The following is a 23,444-nucleotide window of genomic DNA, read 5'->3' as shown; positions in this document are numbered from 1 at the left end:
GATAGGTAAGTATTTTAAATGTTTTCTATTTTAGTACTAAGATATGCACAGTCACTGAGCTGTCATTAAGTCCACACACCTCAAGTACAATTAATTTAAGCCCTTAATTAATATCCATTATTATGCACTAAGCTTTATTGTCCAAGTTGGAGGCAAACCATTATGTATTGTGCCTTGCCTTTTGCTATACAGAATTTGTTAGCCTAAACCATGTACATCAAGGAAATTTGACAGTACAGTGCTGTCCTGATATTGTTTAGGTGGTAAACAATTTCCATCACATTGACGTGACATTGATGAAATAATGGTATGTTAGTGGTTTTCTTTTTTTTTACTATCAGGCAAAGCACGGTTTCTTTGTGTTAATCACGGTTAACAAATACTGCCCACTTTTTTTTAACAAACCTGCATTATTGGTAAAGCTTGACAGAAACCGTCAGACTACAGAAGTGCTTCCATGGACAGTGTGTGGTAATTTTCTTGCAATCCGTTTTCGATGGTCATCTTATGACCACAGGATAGCTGCTGTAGTACAGGGTGTTTCACAAAGTGTTTTCACTTGTTTATTCATGTTCTGTGAATTAAAAGCACAAGAAAAGCAAGCAAACACCTCATTTCATTTGTAAAGTCTGATGAATGGTCACTCTGGGTTGTGGCTGATTTACTGCAACAATCCAGAGGGATGGCAATTACAAAGAAAACAATACATTTCACTGTGTATCATTTAAAGCATAAAGATAATAGTCAAATCTGAATATTTTTAACATTAGAAAGGGCAGTATAATGCAAATGCTTTGAGAAAGCTGTAGAATCTATCTTAAACCCATTGTAGAAAAATCCCTGACAAACCTAGATGAATTAAATAATTGTGACTGAACCTTTTCTTATACCATTCCCTGTATTTCTAATTTTTGCCACTACGGATGTCTGAATAATGGACAATTTGGAAAGGCAAGAGGGCCATTGCTGTAATCTACTGTATTCTGTTTGTGCATTTATAAGTTTTGGTGCATTTTTAGTTCTTGAACAGACATGAACCAGGGATTGTATAAGGCAGACATGTCCAAAGTCCGGCCTGAGGGCCAATCACGGCCAAAGTTTGGATTTTATATGGCCCGTGTCTTCTGTCTTAAATTGCATTACTTGTGGCCTGCCAGCACAGTCAAACAGAAAAAAGAAATTATACAAATTCAAGATGCAACTCCCCTTTTTACCAGATGGTGGCAGCAACACTAAGTAGGCATTCACATGAGATGCGGCAAAACCGGCATATGACGTGATAAAAGCGACACAGGCTGTACAAACAACGATTAACAGGAACAAAATTTAATGTGACGTATTGTACTAAAACAACAATCTAAGAATTTGAGTGATGGAGAGCACTTATGCCCAGTAATAATTTGGAGAAACTCAGAGTTCCTGTGTCGTTCTTTTAGTACATAAAGCCACGTTAAGCTTTATTTTTGTGAATGTGCCCCGTTTTTTATTTTACAGAGTTTCTGAAAGTGTTAAAGTTCAGTTAGAAATTCAAATAGGTTGTTCCGTATGTTCCAATTTGTTCGTCTGAATGCTTACATGTGTTTGTTGTTTGCTGTGTGAAAATGAAATTATTAAATAACAGTGTATTATATGCATATTTTATTGTTTAAAATAATGTCATCAGGGACTGTTGGCCCTCGGGCACTTTCACATTACCGTGTCCACTCACTGTCCACTCTATTAGACACTCCTACCTAGTTGGTCCACCTTGTAGATGTAAAGTCAGAGACGATCGCTCATCTATTGCTGCTGTTTGAGTTGGTCATCTTCTAGACCTTCATCAGTGGTCACAGGACACTGCCCACGGGGCGCTGTTGGCTGGATATTTTTGGTTGGTGGACTATTCTCAGTCCAGCAGTGACAGTGAGGTGTTTAAAAACTCCAGCAGTGCTGCTGTGTCTCTCCTTTCACATTATCAAATCTGGCCCTCCTAAAAAAAGTTTGGACACCACTGGTATATAGCTATGTACACCGATCAGCCATATAATTAAAACCACCTCCTTGTTTCTACACTCACTGTCCATTTTATCAGCTCCACTTACCATATAGAAGCACTTTGTAGTTCTACAGTGGGTGGTGGATCATTCTCAGCACTGCAGTGACACTGACATGGTGGTGGTGTGTTAGTGTGTGTTGTGCTGGTATGAGTGGATCCGACACATACTGTGTCCATTCACTGTCCACTATTAGACACTCCTACCTAGTTGGTCCACCTTGTAGATGTAAAGTCAGAGACGATCGCTCATCTATTCTGCTGTTTGAGTTGGTCATCATCTAGACTTTCATCAGTGGTCACAGGACGCTGCCCACGGGGCGCTGTTGGCTGGATATTTTTGGTTGGTGGACTATTCTCAGTCCAGCAGTGACAGAGAGGTGTTTAAAAACTCCAGCAGCACTGCTGTGTCCTATCCACTTATACCAGCACAACACACACTAACACACCACCACCATGTCAGTGTCACTGCAGTGTTGAGAATGATCCACCACCCAAATAATATGTGCTCTGTGGTGGTCCTGGGAGAGTCCTGACCATTGAAGAACAGCATGAAAGGGGGCTAACAAAGCATGAAGAGAAACAGATGGACTACAGTCAATAATTGTAGAACTACAAAGTGCTCCTATATGGTAAGTGGAGCTGATAAAATGGGCAGTGAGTGTAGAAACAAGGAGGTGGTTTTAATGTTAAGTCTGATCGGTGTATATTGTTTACTGCTTTAATATGACTACTAAACTACTGAAAACTGTGTTTTGCGTCTAATGAAAACTTTGTTTAGATTTACAAAATCCAATACCAATACAAAGTTGGTCAGCCAAAACATTTGAAGTAATTCTTTGTATTTTAGTTAAATAGGGGTTCAATAGAATGAAAAAAAAAAGAAAACTTGTGAAATATGCTAACTGATTATTAGATTATTTTGTATGATTCTAAGCGTGGCATGGATTAATGTTTGGCAGGTAGGTTTTTATGTTTGTCTAAATAATGATCTTATCCCTGCAAATTCTAAACAAATCTATCCTAATCTTATGGGCATTATATAGATTTGGCATTTGGTAACATTTACTATGATAAACACCTTCACTTGTAATCACTATTTTGATGATTACAAGTGAACAGTGATTTGCCAGCATGCTGTAATTACGCATTTTCCCTTGCTTTCTCTTTTTCCCCATGTAATTGTAAACCACATTCCATTCATGCTTTCTGGAAAAAATGCAGCACCGAAAGCTGCAGCCTTAGGAAGTCTCCTGCTATAAGAGCCTAATAAAACACTTTTTAAACCAGAATGAAAGTCCTGTAGGGAGGGACATGTTTTACAGGGACATGTCCTGCTCCAGGAGCAAAGCTGATCGAGGCTGAGGTGAAGATTGAGCAATCTGTAGTACTTCCTCATGAAGCTCGGCTCGCTTAAGGCGTGGTGGTGCAGCAGTCAATGAGTGTCTCCGAAAAAAAACAAGGAACACGTTACAAAAGTGTCGAGGGAAGTTTACAGCTCAGGTAACTTGTGAGTTTGTAAGCTTTATTTGGAGTTTATTTGACAGTTAAGCTGGTTGGTTGCTTATGACTGAATGTGGTGGAATTTGGCACCAGGGTGGAGTGCGTCCTTCTGAACAGCACCAGATTTACAGCATAGGTGTTCTTCAGGTGAGCTCGAGTTCTGTTCACATAACTGTCTTTCTTTACTCTTTCATTAGTTTTGGCTTTATAAATTAGATAACAATAGCTACACAAAACAAGCCAGCTATTTTTTATTAAAACATGTATTTATTTATTATTTATTATTTTTGTTTCTATCGTGTTTGTAATAAAAAACTGTACAGGTAGGCCAAACCCACTAGTATCCGGTTCAGTCTGGTTTACCAATGCTGTTTCTAATATCGCCAATATGTCCAACGAAGCTTTAGTAATTAAAATCGATTCCTAAAACGACATGCTTTATTTATGAACGTGTGTCATGGTTTTGAACAGTGATTACAGAAAACCACTCGAGTGTAATATAAAAGCCCACACAGCCATTAGCTGAAAATCAGTATCGGTCAGACACATTTATAATGTAATAATGTGTTTACACTTATAGCTGGATCAGTCTCTGAATATGTTGGCTCACGGAGGTCCTCCAGCTTTATTTATGGCTTTTATAAAGTATAAACTTGTCAAACAAACTCACATATCCTTCACTGAAGTATCCTAATTATCTGGATAATTTCTGACTGTTTTATGTTTACTTATTATGTTTTAAATGTTTTAAAACTGCTTGTGGCATAGTTTTATATCAAAGGTAACATGTAGCCTAATTTAACATTTTAAATATTAAAAATTTAACTAATTATTTTACCACACAGTTGAGAAGAAAGTCAAAAATATAACTTTTTTTGTACAAATTGTTGTACACAATTTTATTTGTTGAATTTGCAATATACTAAATACTACATTAATTTTGCTTATGCCATCTTTTAAATTTTTTTATGATTAATTCAGCAAATTGACTGAATTGATTGAATGTTAACTTATTTTTTACCAAAAAAAAAAATCCTGGAATTTGACCGGGGTGTCCAAAGTTTTGTATATGACTGTTTATTCAGACCACCAGTCTAAAGTTTTTAAGTATTCTTTGCATTTTGAGATACAGGTAAAACTAATAACACTATCCAGAATTATGCAGTGATTCCAAAAATATGAATCAAAGCAAACTTTTTATCTTTTGTATAATGATGTACAACCCCCATTTCTTAATTTTCAACAATGCAATAAAAACAGGACTCTATGATTTAATTATCTCAAAGCTTTATTTAACTGACCATTTCAAAGAAATAATGTTGTTACTGAGCAACTTAATTGTATTTTGTTAATTAAACAAACTTAAAATCAAATAAAAATATGAAAGTAATCTTATAATCTACTTTCTTTGATATAGCCATGCTTTGTCATGATAACAGTTTTGCAAACTTTAGGTATTTCCTAAATGAGCTTTATAAGTTAGTTACCTGCAATGCTGTTCCAAGAGTCTTAAAGGTGTTACAGAATTTGCTGATCAAATGTTTTTTTATTTTACTTAGTAAGGTGAAATTGTATTTGTTTCAGGTGTGCCCAAACTGAACCAACTATTAAATATTTAAAACAGCCAAGCAGTTGTTTCTTAATAATATGGCAGTCATTTTATAATAAAATTGGTGTTTAACAAAGCACCAGTTTTTAAAAGACCTCATGAAAGTCTTAGGATGATTCAATTATTTAGTTGTAAATTAGTTATACAGTAAGTAAAATGTAATTGGCAGTGATTTGGGGATTCATATGTATTTATATTTTTTAGATGTATTTTATTGTTAATAATAAGAATTGTCATTTAGATAAACTACACTACAAAAAGATATGTTTTATATACAACAATTACAATACAGTGATTTGTAATCTTTTGACAATGCATGAAAATCTAGGATATTTAAATAGGACCAATAGGTGTGGGTCATTACCAGTAATAATTTGCTATGTTAATATACAACCCCAAATAAAAAAACTTGGTTTCTTACATTTACTTTGACTTTTATTTCATTGCAGGCAGTACAAACCCAAGATATGTAGTGTGTGAATAATGTGTTTTATGCCCTATACCAGACGATTGACAAATATTAGGGATGAATAAACAATAAATAAATATAATTTAAATCAGATAATACGGACTTGAAATGGTATAACGTCTAAAGACAAAAATGTGCCTGCCTGTCAAGATTTGCCATTTCTGTTTATACTGTGAGATAAATGGGTAAATTATTACAGCTGTGCTGTAAACTAATACGTCAGTACACAAATCAGCTTAACAGAACTGCTCATACAACTGTGATTTAGTTATAAACTGCAGAAAGTGTAGATGAGGAAGGTTAGGATTTCGGTTGTTATTATTTATTTATAATCATCAGACCAAATGTGTATTTTTTTTAAACCTAAAGACAAGAAAATATCAAACAAGCATTGTGTCTAACAATCTTATATGATACTGGTACACAAAATTATATTTTTATGTAAATAATACAATAAAATGATGTACAACCCCCATTTCTGGATTTTCAACAATGCAATAAAAACCAAAATCTATGATTTAATTATCTCATAACTTTATTTAACTGACAATTTCAAAGAAATTATGTTTTCACTGAGTAACTTCATTGTATTTTGTTAATTAAACAAAACTTAGAATTTAACACTTGTGCCAGAGGTATGCTTACCACTGTGTTACATCGCATTTCCTATAAATTTCACATGGATATTATTTGTTGCAGTTTTGCAAGTGGAATTTTTACCCATTTCTGCTTGATACAAGATTTAGCTGCTCAACAGTCTGTGGTTGCTGTTGTTTCATTTTCCTCTTCATGATGTCCTATACATTTTCAATAGGACACAGATCAGTCAAGCATATGCACTCTGTGTGTAAGTCATGCAGTTGTAGTGTGTGCAGAATTAGGCCCTTGATGGCAGCATATGTCTGATAGCATATGCCCAAAATACAGCTCTGTGTTAATGGTGTCTTCACACATACAGTGCTATAAATAGTCTACACACCATTGTTAAAATGTCAGCTTTTTGTGATGTAAAAAATTAAACCACGTGCATAATTTCAGAACTTTTTCCATCCAATGTGACCTATAGTGGCAATCAAAAGGATTTTACCCACATTGCAAATAAGGTTTATTAGCAAAATGTACAAACTTTCAGCTGTTTGCATTGAACCAGTCAAGCAAGAGCAATTTAAATAGCTCAACACTACTAATATAACAAGGAGTTCTCCAGATTCAATCTTCTAATGACTACTGTGGTCTTAGAATTATGCAACCCCTTAATAACAAGCATCTTTAGTATTTAGTAAAGCACACACATCCACACACACATACACACATACAGTGTTTGTTTGTGTGTGCATTGTAGAAATGTGTCTTTTGTACTACTGTGAACAGTAACTGTGAATTGTGAGCTACTGTAACCAAAAACTAATTGCATGTATGTGTGCACATACTTGGCCAATAAAGCCTGATTTTGCTGTTATGACCTGCTGAAACATGATACATAGCCAGACATCAGCTTTTGGCAGCATTTCTAATTAATCTTAGCCCATTCCTTAAAGGTGATGGCCTCTAGTTCACTAACATTCTTGGGTTTGCATGCTGTAAAAAAAGTATTTTTGTATTTTTGCACCTTATTTACTTTTTAGGCTCCATTGCCAATTCTTACGCTGCTAATGTACAACATGTCACTACCTCATGAACCATTGTACCATCTATTCACCATCATGTACTAACACTTGTCTTTAGTCCTGTCTTCTAATTACTTGTTTATATTAGGGATAATTAGGAATATCTTTTGTAGTTATTTATTATATTATATTTATTTATTATATTTTTTGTATTTATTGTTGTACTTACACTGTTTTGTATTTACACTGTTTTGTCTTGCACTTTTTGTACCGTGTTACACCGTGATCCTAGAGGAACGCTGTTTCGTTTCAATATGTACTTGTATGTAGCTGAAATGACAATAAAACCTCTCTGACTCTGACTCTCTGACTCTGTAATCGCCTTATTTAAATCCCAACTATTTTCTATGGGGTGTAAGTTTGGTGATGGTTTCAGAAGAAGTCCTGGAAGATTCTGGAATGGCCAAGTCTTGGTGGACTCTGTGTTATGTTTGTGATGATTGTTTTGTTGGAAGGTCCAATAATGTAGTGCCAGAGGAAGTAAAGCAGCTTTCAAAGGCATATGCTTCATTCCTCCTTTAAATATACCTTCCAATATTGTTTTATTGCTCCACAAAACAGAATCTTTCAAGGAAGTTTGTGGCTTTTGGAGTCAAATTGTCAGTAGAGCTGTTTGGAGACCTTCACCGCTTAGTATGCATCTTACTGTGCAAACTGAAACCTCAGTGCCTGCTGCCACCAAATCTTGCTGCAGGTCTTTTGCCTCTTCAGGAATCTGGTGGCGGTCTGTGATAGCTTCCTTTTTTGCCATGTCCAGGTAGTGTAGCCAGTGTTCCATTAATTCCATTAATTATAACTATATTTCTAGGAACATTCAGTGTGCTTGAGAACACCTGATTTAGAAATGTGTGCTTTTACTAGGGATTAAGAGACTGCAGTAGTCATTAAAAGTGCCATTTTGTATTGAATCTGGAAAAAACACTTGTTATATCAGTTGTGTTGAGCTATTTAAATGGTTCTTGTTTGAATGTTGAGGGTCTCTCCTGTGCACAGCCACCTTTATGTTTCCCTAAAGATTTTGAATTGGGTTTTGGTCGTTGGGCCTTGGCTGGGCCATTTCAAAACTTCTTTTGTTGAACCATTCTTTTGTTGAAGTGGAGGTATGCTTTGAGTCATTATCATGCTAAAAGGTGAGATTCCACTTCACCTGCAGCTTTTTAGCATAGGCCTGAAGGCCTTTGTGCCATAATTGACTGATAGTTGAAACTTGAGTAAAGCCTCAGTTTCAGCTGAAGAAAAACAGACCCAAAGCATAATGCTGCCACCACCATGTTTCACTGTGGGTATGGAGTTCTTTTGGTGATGTGCAGTGTTGTTTTAGCACCAAATATACCTTTTGGAATTATGGCCAAAAAGTTCAACCTTGGTCTTATCACACAATAACTCATTTTACCACTATTCTCAGTTCAGCAGCAACAGTAAGGTGTTTAAAAACTCCAGCAGCGCTGCTGTGTCTTATCCACTCATACCAGCACAACACACACTAACACGCCACCACCATGTCAGTGTCACTGCAATGCTGAGAATGATCCACCACCCAAATAATACCTACTCTGTAGTGGTTCTGTGGGGGTCCTGACCATTGAAGAACAGGCTGAAATCAAGCCAAAAAAGTATGTAGAGAAACAGATGGACTACAGTCAGTAATTGTAGAACTACAAAGTGCTTCTATATGGTAAGTGGAGCTGATAAAATGGACAGTGAGTGTAGAAACAAGGAGGTGGTCTTAATGTTAGGTCTGATCGGTGTACCTTGGACATTTTTGGTACCCTTCTCCCGACTTATACCGTTTAACAACAATATCCATATGATACTTTCTAAGCTTTTTGCAGTCCTTGAAAGCTGTTTCCATTTGCATAATAATGCTTTTTATTAATAATGGGCTAAGTGGTTCTTTTCATCTTTGTCACCCATTTTTTTTCTGAAAACAAGCTGGATTAATATGATCACAGCACATATTTTCACATGTTTTATAAGATAGGACCTAGAGAACTCACCAGTGTTTTTGCATAGAATTGATGTTTGCCTTTCTCTTTGCATAAAAGCATTTCTTTGATGCAGCAGCTAATGGTGTAAGGTGACAACATGCATTTTCTCCCCATTTTCCTCCCGATTTAGCGCACTCGGTTTTGTCTTCTGCTACTGAGAGATAACTGATTGCATCCGAGGAGAGCACGTCGCTGTACACGCCTCTTCCGACATGTGTACAGCTCTTCTCTTCTCGCCCCTGCATTCTGCACAGGCGTCTCATTTGCCAATCAGGGTCCTTACACAGCGTATGAAGACCCACCCACCCACACATAGTCCGGCCCCCACCCTGCAGATACGGTGGCCAATTGGTATCTGCTGCAGGCACTGCCAATTATGCCCGCCAGATGGTGCCCAGCCGACCGATGGCAATGCCGAGTTTCGAACCGAGGAGTTCAGAATCTCGGCGCTGGTGTGCTAGCGGAATATAACGCTGCGCCACCTGGGCACCTGTCTCTGTATTTATTACATGCATATTCAACAGTGGTTTCTGGCCTTGCCCTAAATGATTTCTCTAGATTCCCTAAATTCTTTCTTAGTATTATTTATGGTAGATGGTGTGAGATGCAAATATCACATTCTTTTAAATAATTACTGAACATCATTGGTTAACAGTTAGCCGATAATCGCAAATTGTTTAACATTAATATTTGAAGTGTATATTGTAAATACTTTAGAATTTTAGAATATATATATATATATATACTGTATATACAGTATATATATATATATATATATATATATATATATATATATATATATATATATATTAATCTCTCCCTTAATAATTCAAAAATGTTCTTTTTTTAATATAGAAGTGCAATAGTGATAATAACTGTATTTCAATCACAAATTGTTTAACATTAATATATGAGGTGTATATTGTAAATGCTTTAGAATTTTAGAATATATATATATTAATCTCTCCCTTAATAATGGGTTTCAAAAATGTTCTTTTTTTAATATAGAAATGCAATAGTGATAATAACTGTATTTTATCATGTGTTCATTTTTTTAAATTGCGTTATGTTATTAAAGATTTAATTGCTTGAGCTGACATTTACTGATATACTTTTTTATTCTTTCCTAGATCCTGGAGATGATTAGCCAGCTTTAGAAGCAGTGACACTTGTTTTTTTCTAGACTGCAATAAGTCCAGTAGACACAGACATGCTATGGCTTTGGACACTGTTAGCATGTGTCTGGCTCCAGATTCATGTGACACTGACTGTTGGAACCTGTCCTACAATTCCCCGGGAGGCTATTAATTTCACATATCCATATACATCTCTTTATTTTCAAACTTTGCAACCCATCCAGAACATAGCGTTCAACCAGGAATACAATGAGATATACGTAGCATCACAGAATGTGATTGAAGCTTTAGACAGCAATCTTGAGAAATTATGGGAAATAAGGACTGGTCCTGTGGGCAGCCCGAAGTGTCAGACCTGCAACTGTGGTATTAAAAATGACCCAAATGCACCAGTAAACACAGACAACCAAGTTCTTCTTTTGGACACTAAACCTTTTCTTCAATTTCTGTATATATGTGGGAGCAATCAGTATGGAATATGTAGTTTTTATGAGCTTGAATCAGATGGAAAACCACCTTCTGAACATAAATGCCTTTTCAATAAAGAGGATAACTCGCCTTCACATTGTCCTGACTGCATTGCTAGTCCTCTGGGCACGCAAGTCAGCATTGTAGAAGACGGCCAGACGTCTTACTTCTTCGCGGCAGCCACTATCAACAGCACTATTGGGGCGGATTATGGCAGACGTTCCATCTCGATGCGGCGACTACTCGCTACAGAGAATGGATTTGATACCAACGTCAGGGGTCTGACAGTACTACCTGAGTTTCAAGATTCCTTTCCTATTGAATATGTTTATACCTTCTCAACACTGGGCTACACCTACTTCTTGTCTGTCCAGAGAGAAAACCCTCCAAAGCAAGGACAAACCTTCACGCTCCAGACTCATTTAGGGAGACTGCCAAATGGAGATAGTGAAGAATGGATGTATCGGGAGATCACACTGGAGTGCCACTTTAAGCCCAAACGAAGAAAGAGGAGCTCTGAAAATGTTGTGTACAATGTAGCTCAAGCTGCCCATTTCAGCACAGCAGAAAAGGAACTGGCGAATGAACTTGGCATAGTGGATCCAAATCAGAATGGCGTGCTGTACACGGTATTTGCTATTACTGATGATAAAGGAAATCCTACAAGAAAGTCTGCTCTTTGTGCATTTTCCGTTTATAACCTTAACACGGTCATTGAGCAAGGGGTGAATGCTTGTTGCACTGCTAGATCTGGACGGCTCTCCCGGGGCCTGTGTCACTTCCGAACCTGCGATAGCTGTCCACATGAGGTAAAACTTATTCTCTTATTCTACTACTACATGTTAAGCATGTATTATAACAAGGGGATTCAGTGCGTGCATGGCACGGAGCTTTTTCTCTGGTTGAGGTTAAAAAATGAGAAAAATAGGGAAAAAAGGAGAAAAACAAGAAAGGCTCAGCAAATGTGGTGATGTCATAGCGGGCAGCTAGTTTGTGATTGGTCGAACGATTTCGATTGAAGCACCTCCCCTGTTGACCCAGGGCCACATCCCACTCTGCAATATCAGTTCGCCTACTGTCCCCTTAGACATGGGGCCTCTTTTTATTATTTTTTTTAATTATAATTATTTTATGCGTTTTCTCCCCATTTTCCTCCCGATTTAGCACACTCAATTTTGTCTTCCGCTGCTACCAGAGATACCAGATTGCATCCGAGAAGAGCACGTCGCTGTACACGCCTCTTCCGACATGTGTACAGCCCTCCTCTTCTCACCCCTGCTTTCTGCACAGGCGTCTCTTCCGCCAATCAGGGTCCTTACACAGCGTATGAAGACCCACCCACCCACACATAGCCCGGCCCCCACTTTGCAGATACGGTGGCCAATTGGTATCTGCTGCAGGCACTGCCAATTATGCCCGCTAGATGGCCGACCGGAGGCAACATTGAGTTTCGAACTGAGGAGTTCAGAAACTCGGTGCTGGTGTGCTAGCGGAATATCTCGCTGTGCCACCTGGGTGCCCTCTGAGTGCCTCTTTAAGTGTATTTCTTTATTCATTTAAAAGTGTACATCTTGTGGAATACTTTTGTTCTGCATCTTTCTTGAACTGAATACAATGTTATTCCACTACAAATTATATAATCAGCAAAAAGTCTACCCACTCCTGTTACAGTTCCAGGTTTTTGTGATGTAAAAATAATCAGACAAAGATAAGTAATTTCAGAATGATTTCCACCCTTAATGTGACCTGAACTGAAATTGTTTAGAGGGGGAAAAATAAAAAAACTATGTGGTTGCATAAGTGTGCACACCTTCTTATAAATGGGGACGTGGCTATGTCCAGAATGAACCCATCACATGAAAACTCATGTTAAATAGTAGTCAGTACCTACCATTAATTAAAGTGACTCTGATTAAGCCCCCTTACAAAGTTTTGCTGTTCTAGTAGGATTTTCCTTACATTTACTTAGTTGCATCGTACAAGCCATGGTCTGAGAGCTTAAAAAGTATTCAAGGCATCAAAGTATTAAAGGTTTTAGTATGAAAAATTTGAAGGTATTACATATACCATGGAACACAGTGAAGATGCTCATCAACAAGTAAATGTAAAATATGGCACAAAAGTGATGATACCAAATACTGGACGTCCCTTCAGAACTGATGAAAAGACAACAGCAATGTTAAAGGAGCTACAGGAGATTCTGACAAGTACTGGTACATACTACATGTGACAAGAATCTCCTGTATTCTTCTTATGTCTGGGCTGTGGAGTAGGGTGGCGAAAAACCTCCAAGTCTCAATACCAAGTTCAACATCAAGTCTGCCAAAAGCATGTGTGTTATGGTCTGATAAGACCATGGTTGAAGTTTTTTGCCATAATAAAAAAGGCATTTATGGTGCAAAAACAACTCCACATCACCAAAAGAACACCATACCCACAGTAAAGCATGGTGGTAGCAGCAATATGCCTTTTGATCTGTTTTCTTGAGCTAGATCTGGGGCTGTAGTCAGGGTGGAGGGAATAATGAATAGTTCCAAACATCAATCAATTTGGCTTCTGTTAAAAAGCTGGAGATGAAGAGGATTTATACCTTTCAGCACGGCAACGATTTAAAGCATACTTCACATCAACAAAATAATGGCTTCACCAGAAGAAGATTAAAGCTTTGGAATGGCCCAGCCAGAGCCCATATCTAAATCCAGTTGAAAATCTGTGGAGTGACCTCAAGAGGGCTGTGCACAGGAGAAGCCCTCACAATCTGACAGATTTAAAGTGCTTTTGCAAGGAAGAGTGGGCAAAGATTGTCAAATCAAGTTTACCATGCTGATAGACTCCTACACAAAGGAGTGAATGTTGTCATAAAATCAAAAGGGGCCTTAACAGAGTATTAGTTTAAGGGTGTGCATATCTAGTCAAGCACATTATTTTAAGTTTTGTATTTAAAATAATGTGCCCCTCCTCCCCCACCCACAGGGTCACATTAATGGTGGAAACATTCATCGTGGTCTCATTTTTTAACAGTGGTGTGTAGACTTTTTATAGTCATAATAAAAATTTGAGTGAACAGTTACATCTTATGTTTAAAGAAGCCATTTTGAAATGTAAAATGTGGGCCTTCACATGGTCAGCAACGATACTTAAGACAGGTTTTGTTTATTGTTTGTTTATTAGGATTTTAACGTCATGTTTTACACTTACAGTTCATGACAGGAACTGTAGTTACTCATTACACAAGATTCATCAGTTCACAAGGTTATATCGAACACAGTCATAGACAATTTAGTGTCTCCAATTCACCTCACTTGCTTGTCTTTGGACTGTGGGAGGAAACCGGAGTAAACCCACACAGACACGGGGAGAACATGCAAACTCCACACAGAAAGGACCCAGACCATTTCACTTGGGGATCAAACCCAGGACCTTCTTGCTGTGAGGTGACAGTGCTATTCACCAAGCCATCGTGCCACCCTGTTTTGCCACCTCACATGCATGTCTTTGGACTGTGGGAGGAAACCAGAGCACCCGGAGTAAACCCACGCAGACACAGGGAGAACATGCAAACTCCACACAGAAAGGACCTGGACCATTCCACCTGGGGATCAAACCCAGGACCTTCTTGCTGTGAGGTGACAGTGCTATTCACCAAGCCACCGAAGAAGCAAAACCATTAAAATATGCTAGAACTTTACTACTAGGATATTGGTCATGTTTGGTGCTTGATTTGCTGATACTGAGAGCCAACGTGCTAGTTTACTCATTTCAAAGATTAATTTTACCAGTTGTTGGACACAAGGTTTAGGCAGATGGACCAATGAATTCATGCAGCTAGGTCAAAGATTGGTTCTGCTATTCTCATGTTGCAGCAAAAATCAAGATGAATCAGACCAAGAACCAAAAAATCTAATTAAATCAAATCACTTTATTGTCACGTCACATTAACAGAGGTGTGAAAGGTGAGTGAAAATCTTAGGTGCATAGTCCCTCACAGTTGCAATACACATTAATTACAAAAAAATATACACATTAACTTACATAAAACTTATATAAAACATACATAAATCTAGCACCATTTGTTCAATATATACAGGTATTGATTAAAGACACTGCTGAGTGTGCATGAACATCAAGCCCTCAGATGGTACTAAAAACTGTCATGCTACCTTGATGGACATAGTCACATGGGCCCGGGAGTGCTTTGGAAAACCACTGTCACTTAACACAGTCTGCATTAAGATGTGCAACCTGAAACTGTATTTGGCAACGAGGAAGCCAAGAATCAGATGACCATGGACTCCTGAGCAGCATAAAGCATACATACAAATCTTGCATCCATCAAAAATGAGCAAAAAAGTGCACAAATGTGCAAAACAGCAATGTAAGTATATTCAATTCTCAAAATGATTAAAACGTATAATTAAAAAAGGTGGTAAATATGCTTCTGTCCCTTTTTTGAGTGTTACAGGCATCATTTTTGTATTTATTTATTTATTAAATTAAACAAATAAAATTAGGTAATTGAAAGCACTGCAAATCTTTTATTTGCCCTTTTTTGTCTATTAAATAAGCACATTACAAACACGATTTATAGCATTTTTAGAAGGTTCACCAACATTTCTGGCAATGGGGTTTGTACATAGAATGGTGGAAAGTATTTAAAAAAAACCCAGCAATCATAAATTTGGATGAGTGGATTAACAAAATGGACAGAGTAATTAGAGTTGATAGAACAGGTACTTTAACTCATGTAGCAATAGTGATTAACAAGAAAATTGACTAAAACAGCAGAAGATCACATGGGGTTTACTTCTGTCAGCTAAGAACTGGGGCACAAGCTCCCTTAAATTGGGCAGTTTCAAAAAGGAAAATGGTTTCATCTTTGCCAAATACAGTTTCAGGTTGCACATCTTAATGCAGACTGTGTTAAGTGACAGTGGTTTTCCAAAGTACTCCTGGGCCCATGTGACTATGTCCATCAAGGTAGCATGACAGTTTTTAAACAGTACCATCTGAGGGCTTGATGGTCATGCACATTTAGCAGTGGTTTCTGAGATTTTCCATGACTGATTGAATTTCTTTTATGGTATTATCAGCTGTAGATGGGAAAAGACCAACATTCTTGGCAATCTTGTGCTGAGATACTGTACATTGACTGACAATTCTGTCATGAAGTGGATGCTGTCTTGATGACCTGATCTGTTACCACTTAAACTGCTAATTGGAAAACCTTCCAACAGGCATCACATTCTATTGTTTTTTATATTTTTATGTTATGTTTGTCGGTGAAAACACAAAAAATGTTTTCTTTGTACTTCTATAAGTTAAATAAAAGTAGTTTGGAAAATGGGGTTTTGCATCAGAATTAAGACATGCTCAAACCAACCAATGTGCCACCAACAACCATGATATGATCAGTCACCTCACTGTCCTCCCCCAGTCTGATGTTTGGTCTGATTATTAACTAAAGCTCTTGACCCATGTCTGCATGATTTTTTTGCATTGCGCTGCTGTATAAATTAGTAGGTGGGCGTACAGGTCTATAGTAAGAGTTTATGTCCTCCTGTTGTTGCTGACTTATTCAAGAACTGTCGAGTGTTTTTAAATTGGGAAAGACAAAAAAGATATATTGGCCTGAACGCTGGGAAATTATTCATTTTATAATGTTTGTCAAGATGATGAAGCGATGTCTGAACTACTTTATGATGCCCAACCTTTCTATTGAGCTTTATAACCAGTTACACTTATAGGTTTCATAATCATAAATGACCTTCTGCTATGTTTACGTTATTTTTGGTTAGATCAATTCATTCTGCCATTCACAAATATTTTTATTGGCTAGCAAACATGAAGGTGCAGAAGACTGACTGCTGGTTTCTCAGCTGGCAGTCTCTTCACTGAATTAAGTCTTAATTTGCTCCAGCTGGAGAAGGACCTTTAAATTCTGGCTTTGTGGGTCAGCTTGCTGCTGGCTTATTGTGTGTGTTCTCACCTGCCAACTTTATGAGGCTGGGATGCTTGGCTTGTGTTTGCCCAGTTCTTTTTTTTTTTGCTGGCTCTGTTTTGCCCTTATTGAATGAACAAAGCACATGTGAAACCCACACTTTTTGAACTCATCTCCTTTATTAAACAGTGGAAACAGCGGGCAGTGGTAGCTTAATGTTGGCAGTGGTAGCTCATTGGATTAGGTACTGGACTAGTGATCAGAAGGTTACTGGTTCAAATTTTGTCTCAATTGTAAGTCGCTTTGGATAAAAGTGTGCTAAATGTCGTAAATAAAACACCTTTGCCAATTAGTTTTAATTATTAGTTTAACAGAGAGGCCCCACGATGGCTTGACGTCCTGTCCTGGTTGTGTTGGTGCATTGTGGCCAGCGATTCCAGGAAAGCCATGACCCTGACCAGGATAAAGTGGTGGAAAAAACAGAAAAATGAAATAAAATGAAAAATGTTGAAATCAATGCCTTAAGGCAACATACCATGACCTAATACATTCTAAGGGTGTTCACTAATGCTACATCTCAATTGGCAATCCTGCAGAACCTCTTGATTTCTGTCCAAAGTAAGCCATTTCAGTGATAAAGTGTTTTTTTTTCCTTTTGGGGTGTAATCAAATACTTCCTGGCTAGAGTTAAAGCAGAACTATCTGACTGTAAAAGAGCTGGACGAATATTCATGATGCTGTAAGCACAGGGTATTGAAGCACTTGTTGAACGTCCTACGCTTACAGAAAGATTTACATTAGGACTTTTTCCAGGATGATACTAAATACCAATGTCCTTTAGTTTTATGGTAGTTATTCATTTCTGCATTTGTCATAAAACACTTAAGAGGAAAAAGGGTGACATTTTTGGAGCAAATGATCATATTTTTCACAAGCTATTTAAGCAAGTGGTGAAAACATGTCACATCGTTAATGTTACTGTATAGTTTTAGTTAAATTAAAAGATTTCACATGAGACTGACTCATGGAAAAAAACATTGCATGCTCTATAAACTATGGTCTCACTTTATTAGGTTTATGACTCTTAGAGTTTTGGGAAAGTGGCCAGCTGGCATCTGCAGACTTCCTGATCTGTAGTAGGTTTATCCTGTTTTAGTAGCTACTACTCGTCTGACTCGGTGTAAACATGTTACTAATTCACTCTTATAATCTCACAGTATATAAATTATTACTAACATAACTGCATAAAATTAGATGTAAATCTGAAAACATCAACAACAAAAATATTCATTCAGTCAGTCATTAATTCATTGTCTATTTTACCACCACTTTATCCTATTCAGGGTCGCGGTGGGTCCGATTCACTCAGTGAAGCTTAAGAAACACCCAGGACTGGTCACTAGTTCATCACATGGCAAACACATTCAGACTCAGGGTAATTTTAGTACCTCCAGTTAATCTGTCTGCATGTCTTTGGACGGTGGGAGGAAACTGGAGAACCCAAAGGAAACCCACGCAGACACAGGGAAAACCCTTCACAGAAAAAGGACACAGACTGCTCCTACTGGGAAATGAACCCAGGACCTTTTTGCTGTGAAAGACCATGCCGCCTACTGAAAATTTTAAGACCTCAAATATCATATATCATATATGCAGGATGGCACTGTCAGCTCACAGCAAGAAGGTCCTGGGTTCGATTCCCAGGTGGAACGGTAGGGGTCCTTTCTGTGTGGAGTTTAAAAGGTTTTTTCTGTGTCTGTGTGGGTTTCCTCCAGGTTTCTTGAGTCTGAATGTGTGTGTGTGTTTGCCCTGTGATGGACTAGTGACCAGTCCTGGGTGTTTCTTACATGTTACCAAGTAAATCGAACCTGTGTTCTTCCTGTATCACTGTGTCTGTGTGGGTTTCCTCCGGGAGCTCGGGTTTCCTCCCAAAGTATATAAAACATGATGTTACAATTAAAAACAAAATAAGTGTATGCAAGTGATAAAAGTATATTCAAGTAAAAAATGAATATATAGTTATTTTTTAAAAATGTAGAATGTATTTAAACTAAAAATAAATATCATACACTTATTTTGATGAATGTTGTATTTTTCAATGTTCAAGCTCATGAACTTTCAGTTTCCTTTTTTTCCCTCCACACACCCGACCTATCATCCCGGATTTGGCTCCATTCAGAAAGTTTATGAGAGCAGATTTAAATATTGTGTTCTTGTTGTTAATGATGTAGTTTAGATAAAGTAAATTTGTACTAAAGATTGGGCAAGTGGTAATTGCTGTGCTAATTATGACTGATTTACTTCTGCATTAGAGAATGAAAAGTTCCACTTCTTATTTGTATCTTTTTCACAGTTTGTGTTGCAGTTTATGTGCATAATGAGATAATAGCCAAACCCAACACCTTAAAAATAAGATTCAGTCACTTCTCTGGGGCGGCGCTGTGGCTCGGTGGGTAGCACTGGGTTCGATTCCCAGGTGGAGCAGTCCAGGTCCTTTCTGTGTGGAGTTTGCATGTTCTCCCTGTGTCTGCATGGGTTTCCTCCAGGTGCTCCGGTTTCTTACCACAGTCCAAAGACATGCAGTCAGGTTCATTGGAGATACAAAATTGTCCATGACAATTCCCATGAATCTTGTGTAATGAGTAACTACCGTTTCTGTCATTAATGTAACCAAAGTGTGTAAGACATGACGTTAAAATCCTAATAAATAAATAACTGTTTGAGTTCTGCTTGATGCTTCCTACTCAGCTCTGGGATGGTTTTGCAGCTAAATCTATTTACTGGGGTAGTTTTAAAAACAACTTGTGTTTTCATGCCACACAGGAGCAAAGACTGGCAACCTCAGAGGTTAATGACGTAGCTGACCATAAATCTATTGCTGTATCTTTTTTTACTTAGTGTAAGCTGCAGTGTAAGCCTAAAATATTCAATAATGTTATTCAGTTTGTACAATGTGTGTTTTTTTCTGTGATTTCCAGACAGCAGAGAATAAACAAGAGTGTGAAGCTGTGCCTACTATGGTGGCAAAGCCCCATTTCAGGACAGATTTCTTTAGTGGTCAGATGACTGAGCTACTCACATCCATTCTGGTCACAAACATCAGTACTGACACTGTTGCACACATTGGCACTGACCGTGGAAGACTGCTTCAGGTGATAATTCCATAATTGTCCTCGGACTATCAAACTCTTCTAGTGGAGCTAGAGTTTATGTACATTTCTGGACTTGTTATGGTCTAACCACATTCTTTTTAACACAGGTCATTTTGACTAAATCACGGCCCATAATATTTGCCAACTACTCACTTGTGGGAGAAGAGGAAAAGGTGTCCCGCATCGCTGCAGTGAGATCTGAAGAGTCTTTACTCTTTGTGGTTGGAAATAAGGTGCAGTTTCTCTGTTTTGCTGCATTTTGTCATGTCTGTTATTTTTACTTCTATTGCTTTGGTTGCTTATTTGGTCAAGGTTAGTAAATTAATTAACAGTAGGGATGTAACGATGCACTACAAGACAGTTAAAATCGGTGCACGTGTGCCACGATTCGAATCGGTTATTCATTTAAGATGAATCGATATTCACTTTAAACAGCAGAGGGCACTGGCGCTATTCACCTCGCCTGGTTGGTGGCACTTGCCAGGTAGGGGATTTTCCAGCCAATTGTATTTATGTGAGGATACTTTCTTTATTTGTATTATTCATTTGTTTATATAATGTTGGATTTGTTTTAAAATGTCATTAGTTTTTTTACACAATAAGCATTATTTAGCATAGTTTGTACCTACCTCAGAAATAAAAGGGCATTCATTATTTAGATAAATAAAAGATAAGCACAAATACAGTATTTTATTTTATTTTTTTAAAGAGAAATAATTAAAGGAAACTTTGTCATAATTAGTCTTCCATTTCATTTTGTTTAAAAAAATCGGGAAAAGACCATATCGTGAACCCAGTATCGTGAATCGTATCGCATTGTGGGTAGAGTGTATTATTACATCCCTAATTAACAGTTATTGTAATTGTCCTTATTAGGTAAAGTTCTGCAAACATAGTGACGAGTGCACATTGATATTAAAACTGCAGACTATTGTCTTTGTTTTACTGGCTGTGTTTATCACACAAACAAGAAAATGCTATTTGGGCAGCATTTCAGTGCCATTTTTTGTTCTTTCTTATGGCTTCTGCTATCTTCAAGGGTTGCCAGAGCAGATTATTCTGGTCCATATACCTGATTCGGCTCTGTTTTACGCCGGATACCCTTTCTGAGGCAACCCTCCTATATTTATCTGGGCTTGGGACCAGCACTGAGAGCGCATCCAATCCCTTCCTCAGACTATAGCTATTTATGCCTGTATAGATGCACTGGCCGAGAACACCACTGAGATTCGAACCCTGAATCTCAGCATTAGTGGGCTTACATTTTACATAGCACAACACAAATGTGAAACAAATACGGGTTATTTATGTGAAAAAGTAACTACCATCTCAATGAAATTCAAATAGTTGACTAGAAAATGATACTTTTCTACTTTTTCAAGAGATTGACTTTATGCTTTGAATTGTTGTTTTGTTGTATGACCCATTTGCCCTTGAGCTTCAAAGACTAATGACCAGAAATTGTACTTTATGATTGTCTGGTAGAAAGCATTTACTGTATATCCAATTATAATGCCCAGACCATGAAGCAGCAAAGCATCCCCACACCATCCCAATGCTACTACTATGTTTTAATGCTGTATTACCTTTGTGTCAGATGTCATGGGAAAAGCTTTCTTTTCCACACTTTACTATTACTGTTTTTATCCTGTGCACCCCATACTTGTGTTTCTTTTTTTTTTAGTTGTTTTTCTTACAACAGTTTTTTGTTGTTAAAAACAGAAACAGAAGATCTGTCTAATGTACTGTGTTCAATGTGTCTCTAAATTGCCACTCTGTCTCTTTGTGTGTATAGATGGTGTCTGTGTCTCCTAAAGGTCCTGGATGCGCTCATCTGCTGACTTGCTCAGAGTGTTTGCAGGCACCGCGCTTTATGGGCTGTGGATGGTGCGATGAGGTTTGCTCACGAATGACTGAGTGCCAGAGCCAATGGAGTAATCGCATTTGCCCCCCAGTTATCAATCAGGTGACTTGATTTCTGAAACACTGTTTTTTTTGCTGTGCTTTATATGTGTATATTTTAAAATGTTCTAGCATATAGGGGATAGACTGCCCAGGCATCTTTGTCTTAGACAGGTCACCACAAAGAACAAAGAATATGAGATTGTTTATAGGATCGAACGAAGTTCTTTAATAAAGAAAGTACTGCATTTGTTTTGGTTTGGAAAGACATGTAAGAGGCCTGTCAAAACAACTGGGTTTTGATTCATTCATGTTAGTATAACTGTAGGACAGGGTTTTTCAAACTTTTTTTAAGCAACCCACATTTTGTCCATGATTTTTTATGTGACCCATGCACACAATGCATCTTACTTTATCTATAAGAGATGTAACATAAAGCCTCCACATGGGGGTGGTCACTTACAAGTTAATTATAAAAAAAAATATATATATATATATATATACAGTGCCTTGCAAAAGTATTCAGCCCCCTTGAACTTTTCAACCTTTTGCCACATTTCAGGCTTTAAACATAAAGATATGTAATTGTAATTTTTTGTGAAGAATCAACAACAAGCGGGACACAATCGTGAAGTGGAACGAAATTTATTGGATATTTTAAACTTTTTTTAGAAATAAAAAACTGAAAAGTGGGGCGTGCAATATTATTCAGCCCCCTTGCGTTAATACTTTGTAGCGCCACCTTTTGCTGCGATTACAGCTGCAAGTCGCTTGGGGTATGTCTCTATTAGTTTTGCACATCGAGATACTGAAATTTTTGCCCATTCTTCCTTGCAAAACAGCTCGAGCTCAGTGAGGTTGGATGGAGAGCGTTTGTGAACAGCAGTTTTCAGCTCTTTCCACAGATTCTCGATGGGATTCAGGTCTGGACTTTGACTTGGCCATTCTAACACCTGGATAAGTTTATTTGTGAACCATTCCATTGTAGATTTTGCTTTATGTTTTGGATCATTGTCTTGTTGGAAGATAAATCACCGTCCCAGTCTCAGGTCTTTTGCAGACTGCAACAGGTTTTCTTCCAGAATGGTCCTGTATTTGGCTCCATCCATCTTCCCATCAATTTTAACCATCTTCCCTGTCCCTGCTGAAGAAAAGCAGGCCCAAACCATGATGCTGCCACCACCATGTTTGACAGTGGGGATGGTGTGTTCAGGGTGATGAGCTGTGTTGCTTTTATGCCAAACATAACGTTTTGCATTGTGGCCAAAAAGTTCGATTTTGGTTTCATCTGACCAGAGCACCTTCTTCCACATGCTTGGTGTGTCTCCCAGGTGACTTTTTATAGATATCTTTGAGAAATGGCTTTCTTCTTGCCACTCTTCCATAAAGGCCAGATTTGTGCAGTGTACGACTGATTGTTGTCCTATGGACAGAGTCTCCCACCTCAGCTGTAGATCTCTGCAGTTCATTCAGAGTGATCATGGGCCTCTTGGCTGCATCTCTGATCAGTCTTCTCCTTGTTTGAGCTGAAAGTTTAGAGGGACGGCCGGGTCTTGGTAGATTTGCAGTGGTCTGATACT

General features: G+C 37.8%; 1 protein-coding gene across 1 annotated transcript in view; it reads left to right on the top strand.

The window, feature by feature from the left end:
- The first annotated feature begins 10,478 nt into the window (after positions 1–10,478).
- Positions 10,479–23,444, top strand: part of mst1ra (macrophage stimulating 1 receptor a) — a 44,404-nt gene continuing 31,438 nt past the window's right edge. The window contains exons 1-5 of the mRNA XM_062996702.1: positions 10,479–11,681; positions 13,770–13,772; positions 19,798–19,962; positions 20,070–20,195; positions 21,758–21,928. Coding sequence (XP_062852772.1) covers positions 10,479–11,681; positions 13,770–13,772; positions 19,798–19,962; positions 20,070–20,195; positions 21,758–21,928 — 1,668 coding nt within the window. The remainder of the gene's footprint in view (positions 11,682–13,769; positions 13,773–19,797; positions 19,963–20,069; positions 20,196–21,757; positions 21,929–23,444) is intronic.

This window comes from Trichomycterus rosablanca, chromosome 6 (genome assembly GCF_030014385.1).
Source record: "Trichomycterus rosablanca isolate fTriRos1 chromosome 6, fTriRos1.hap1, whole genome shotgun sequence".
Lineage (NCBI taxonomy): Eukaryota > Metazoa > Chordata > Actinopteri > Siluriformes > Trichomycteridae > Trichomycterus > Trichomycterus rosablanca.
Note: the sequence above shows the minus strand (reverse complement) of the source record. Positions and strands in the feature narration are given on the sequence as shown.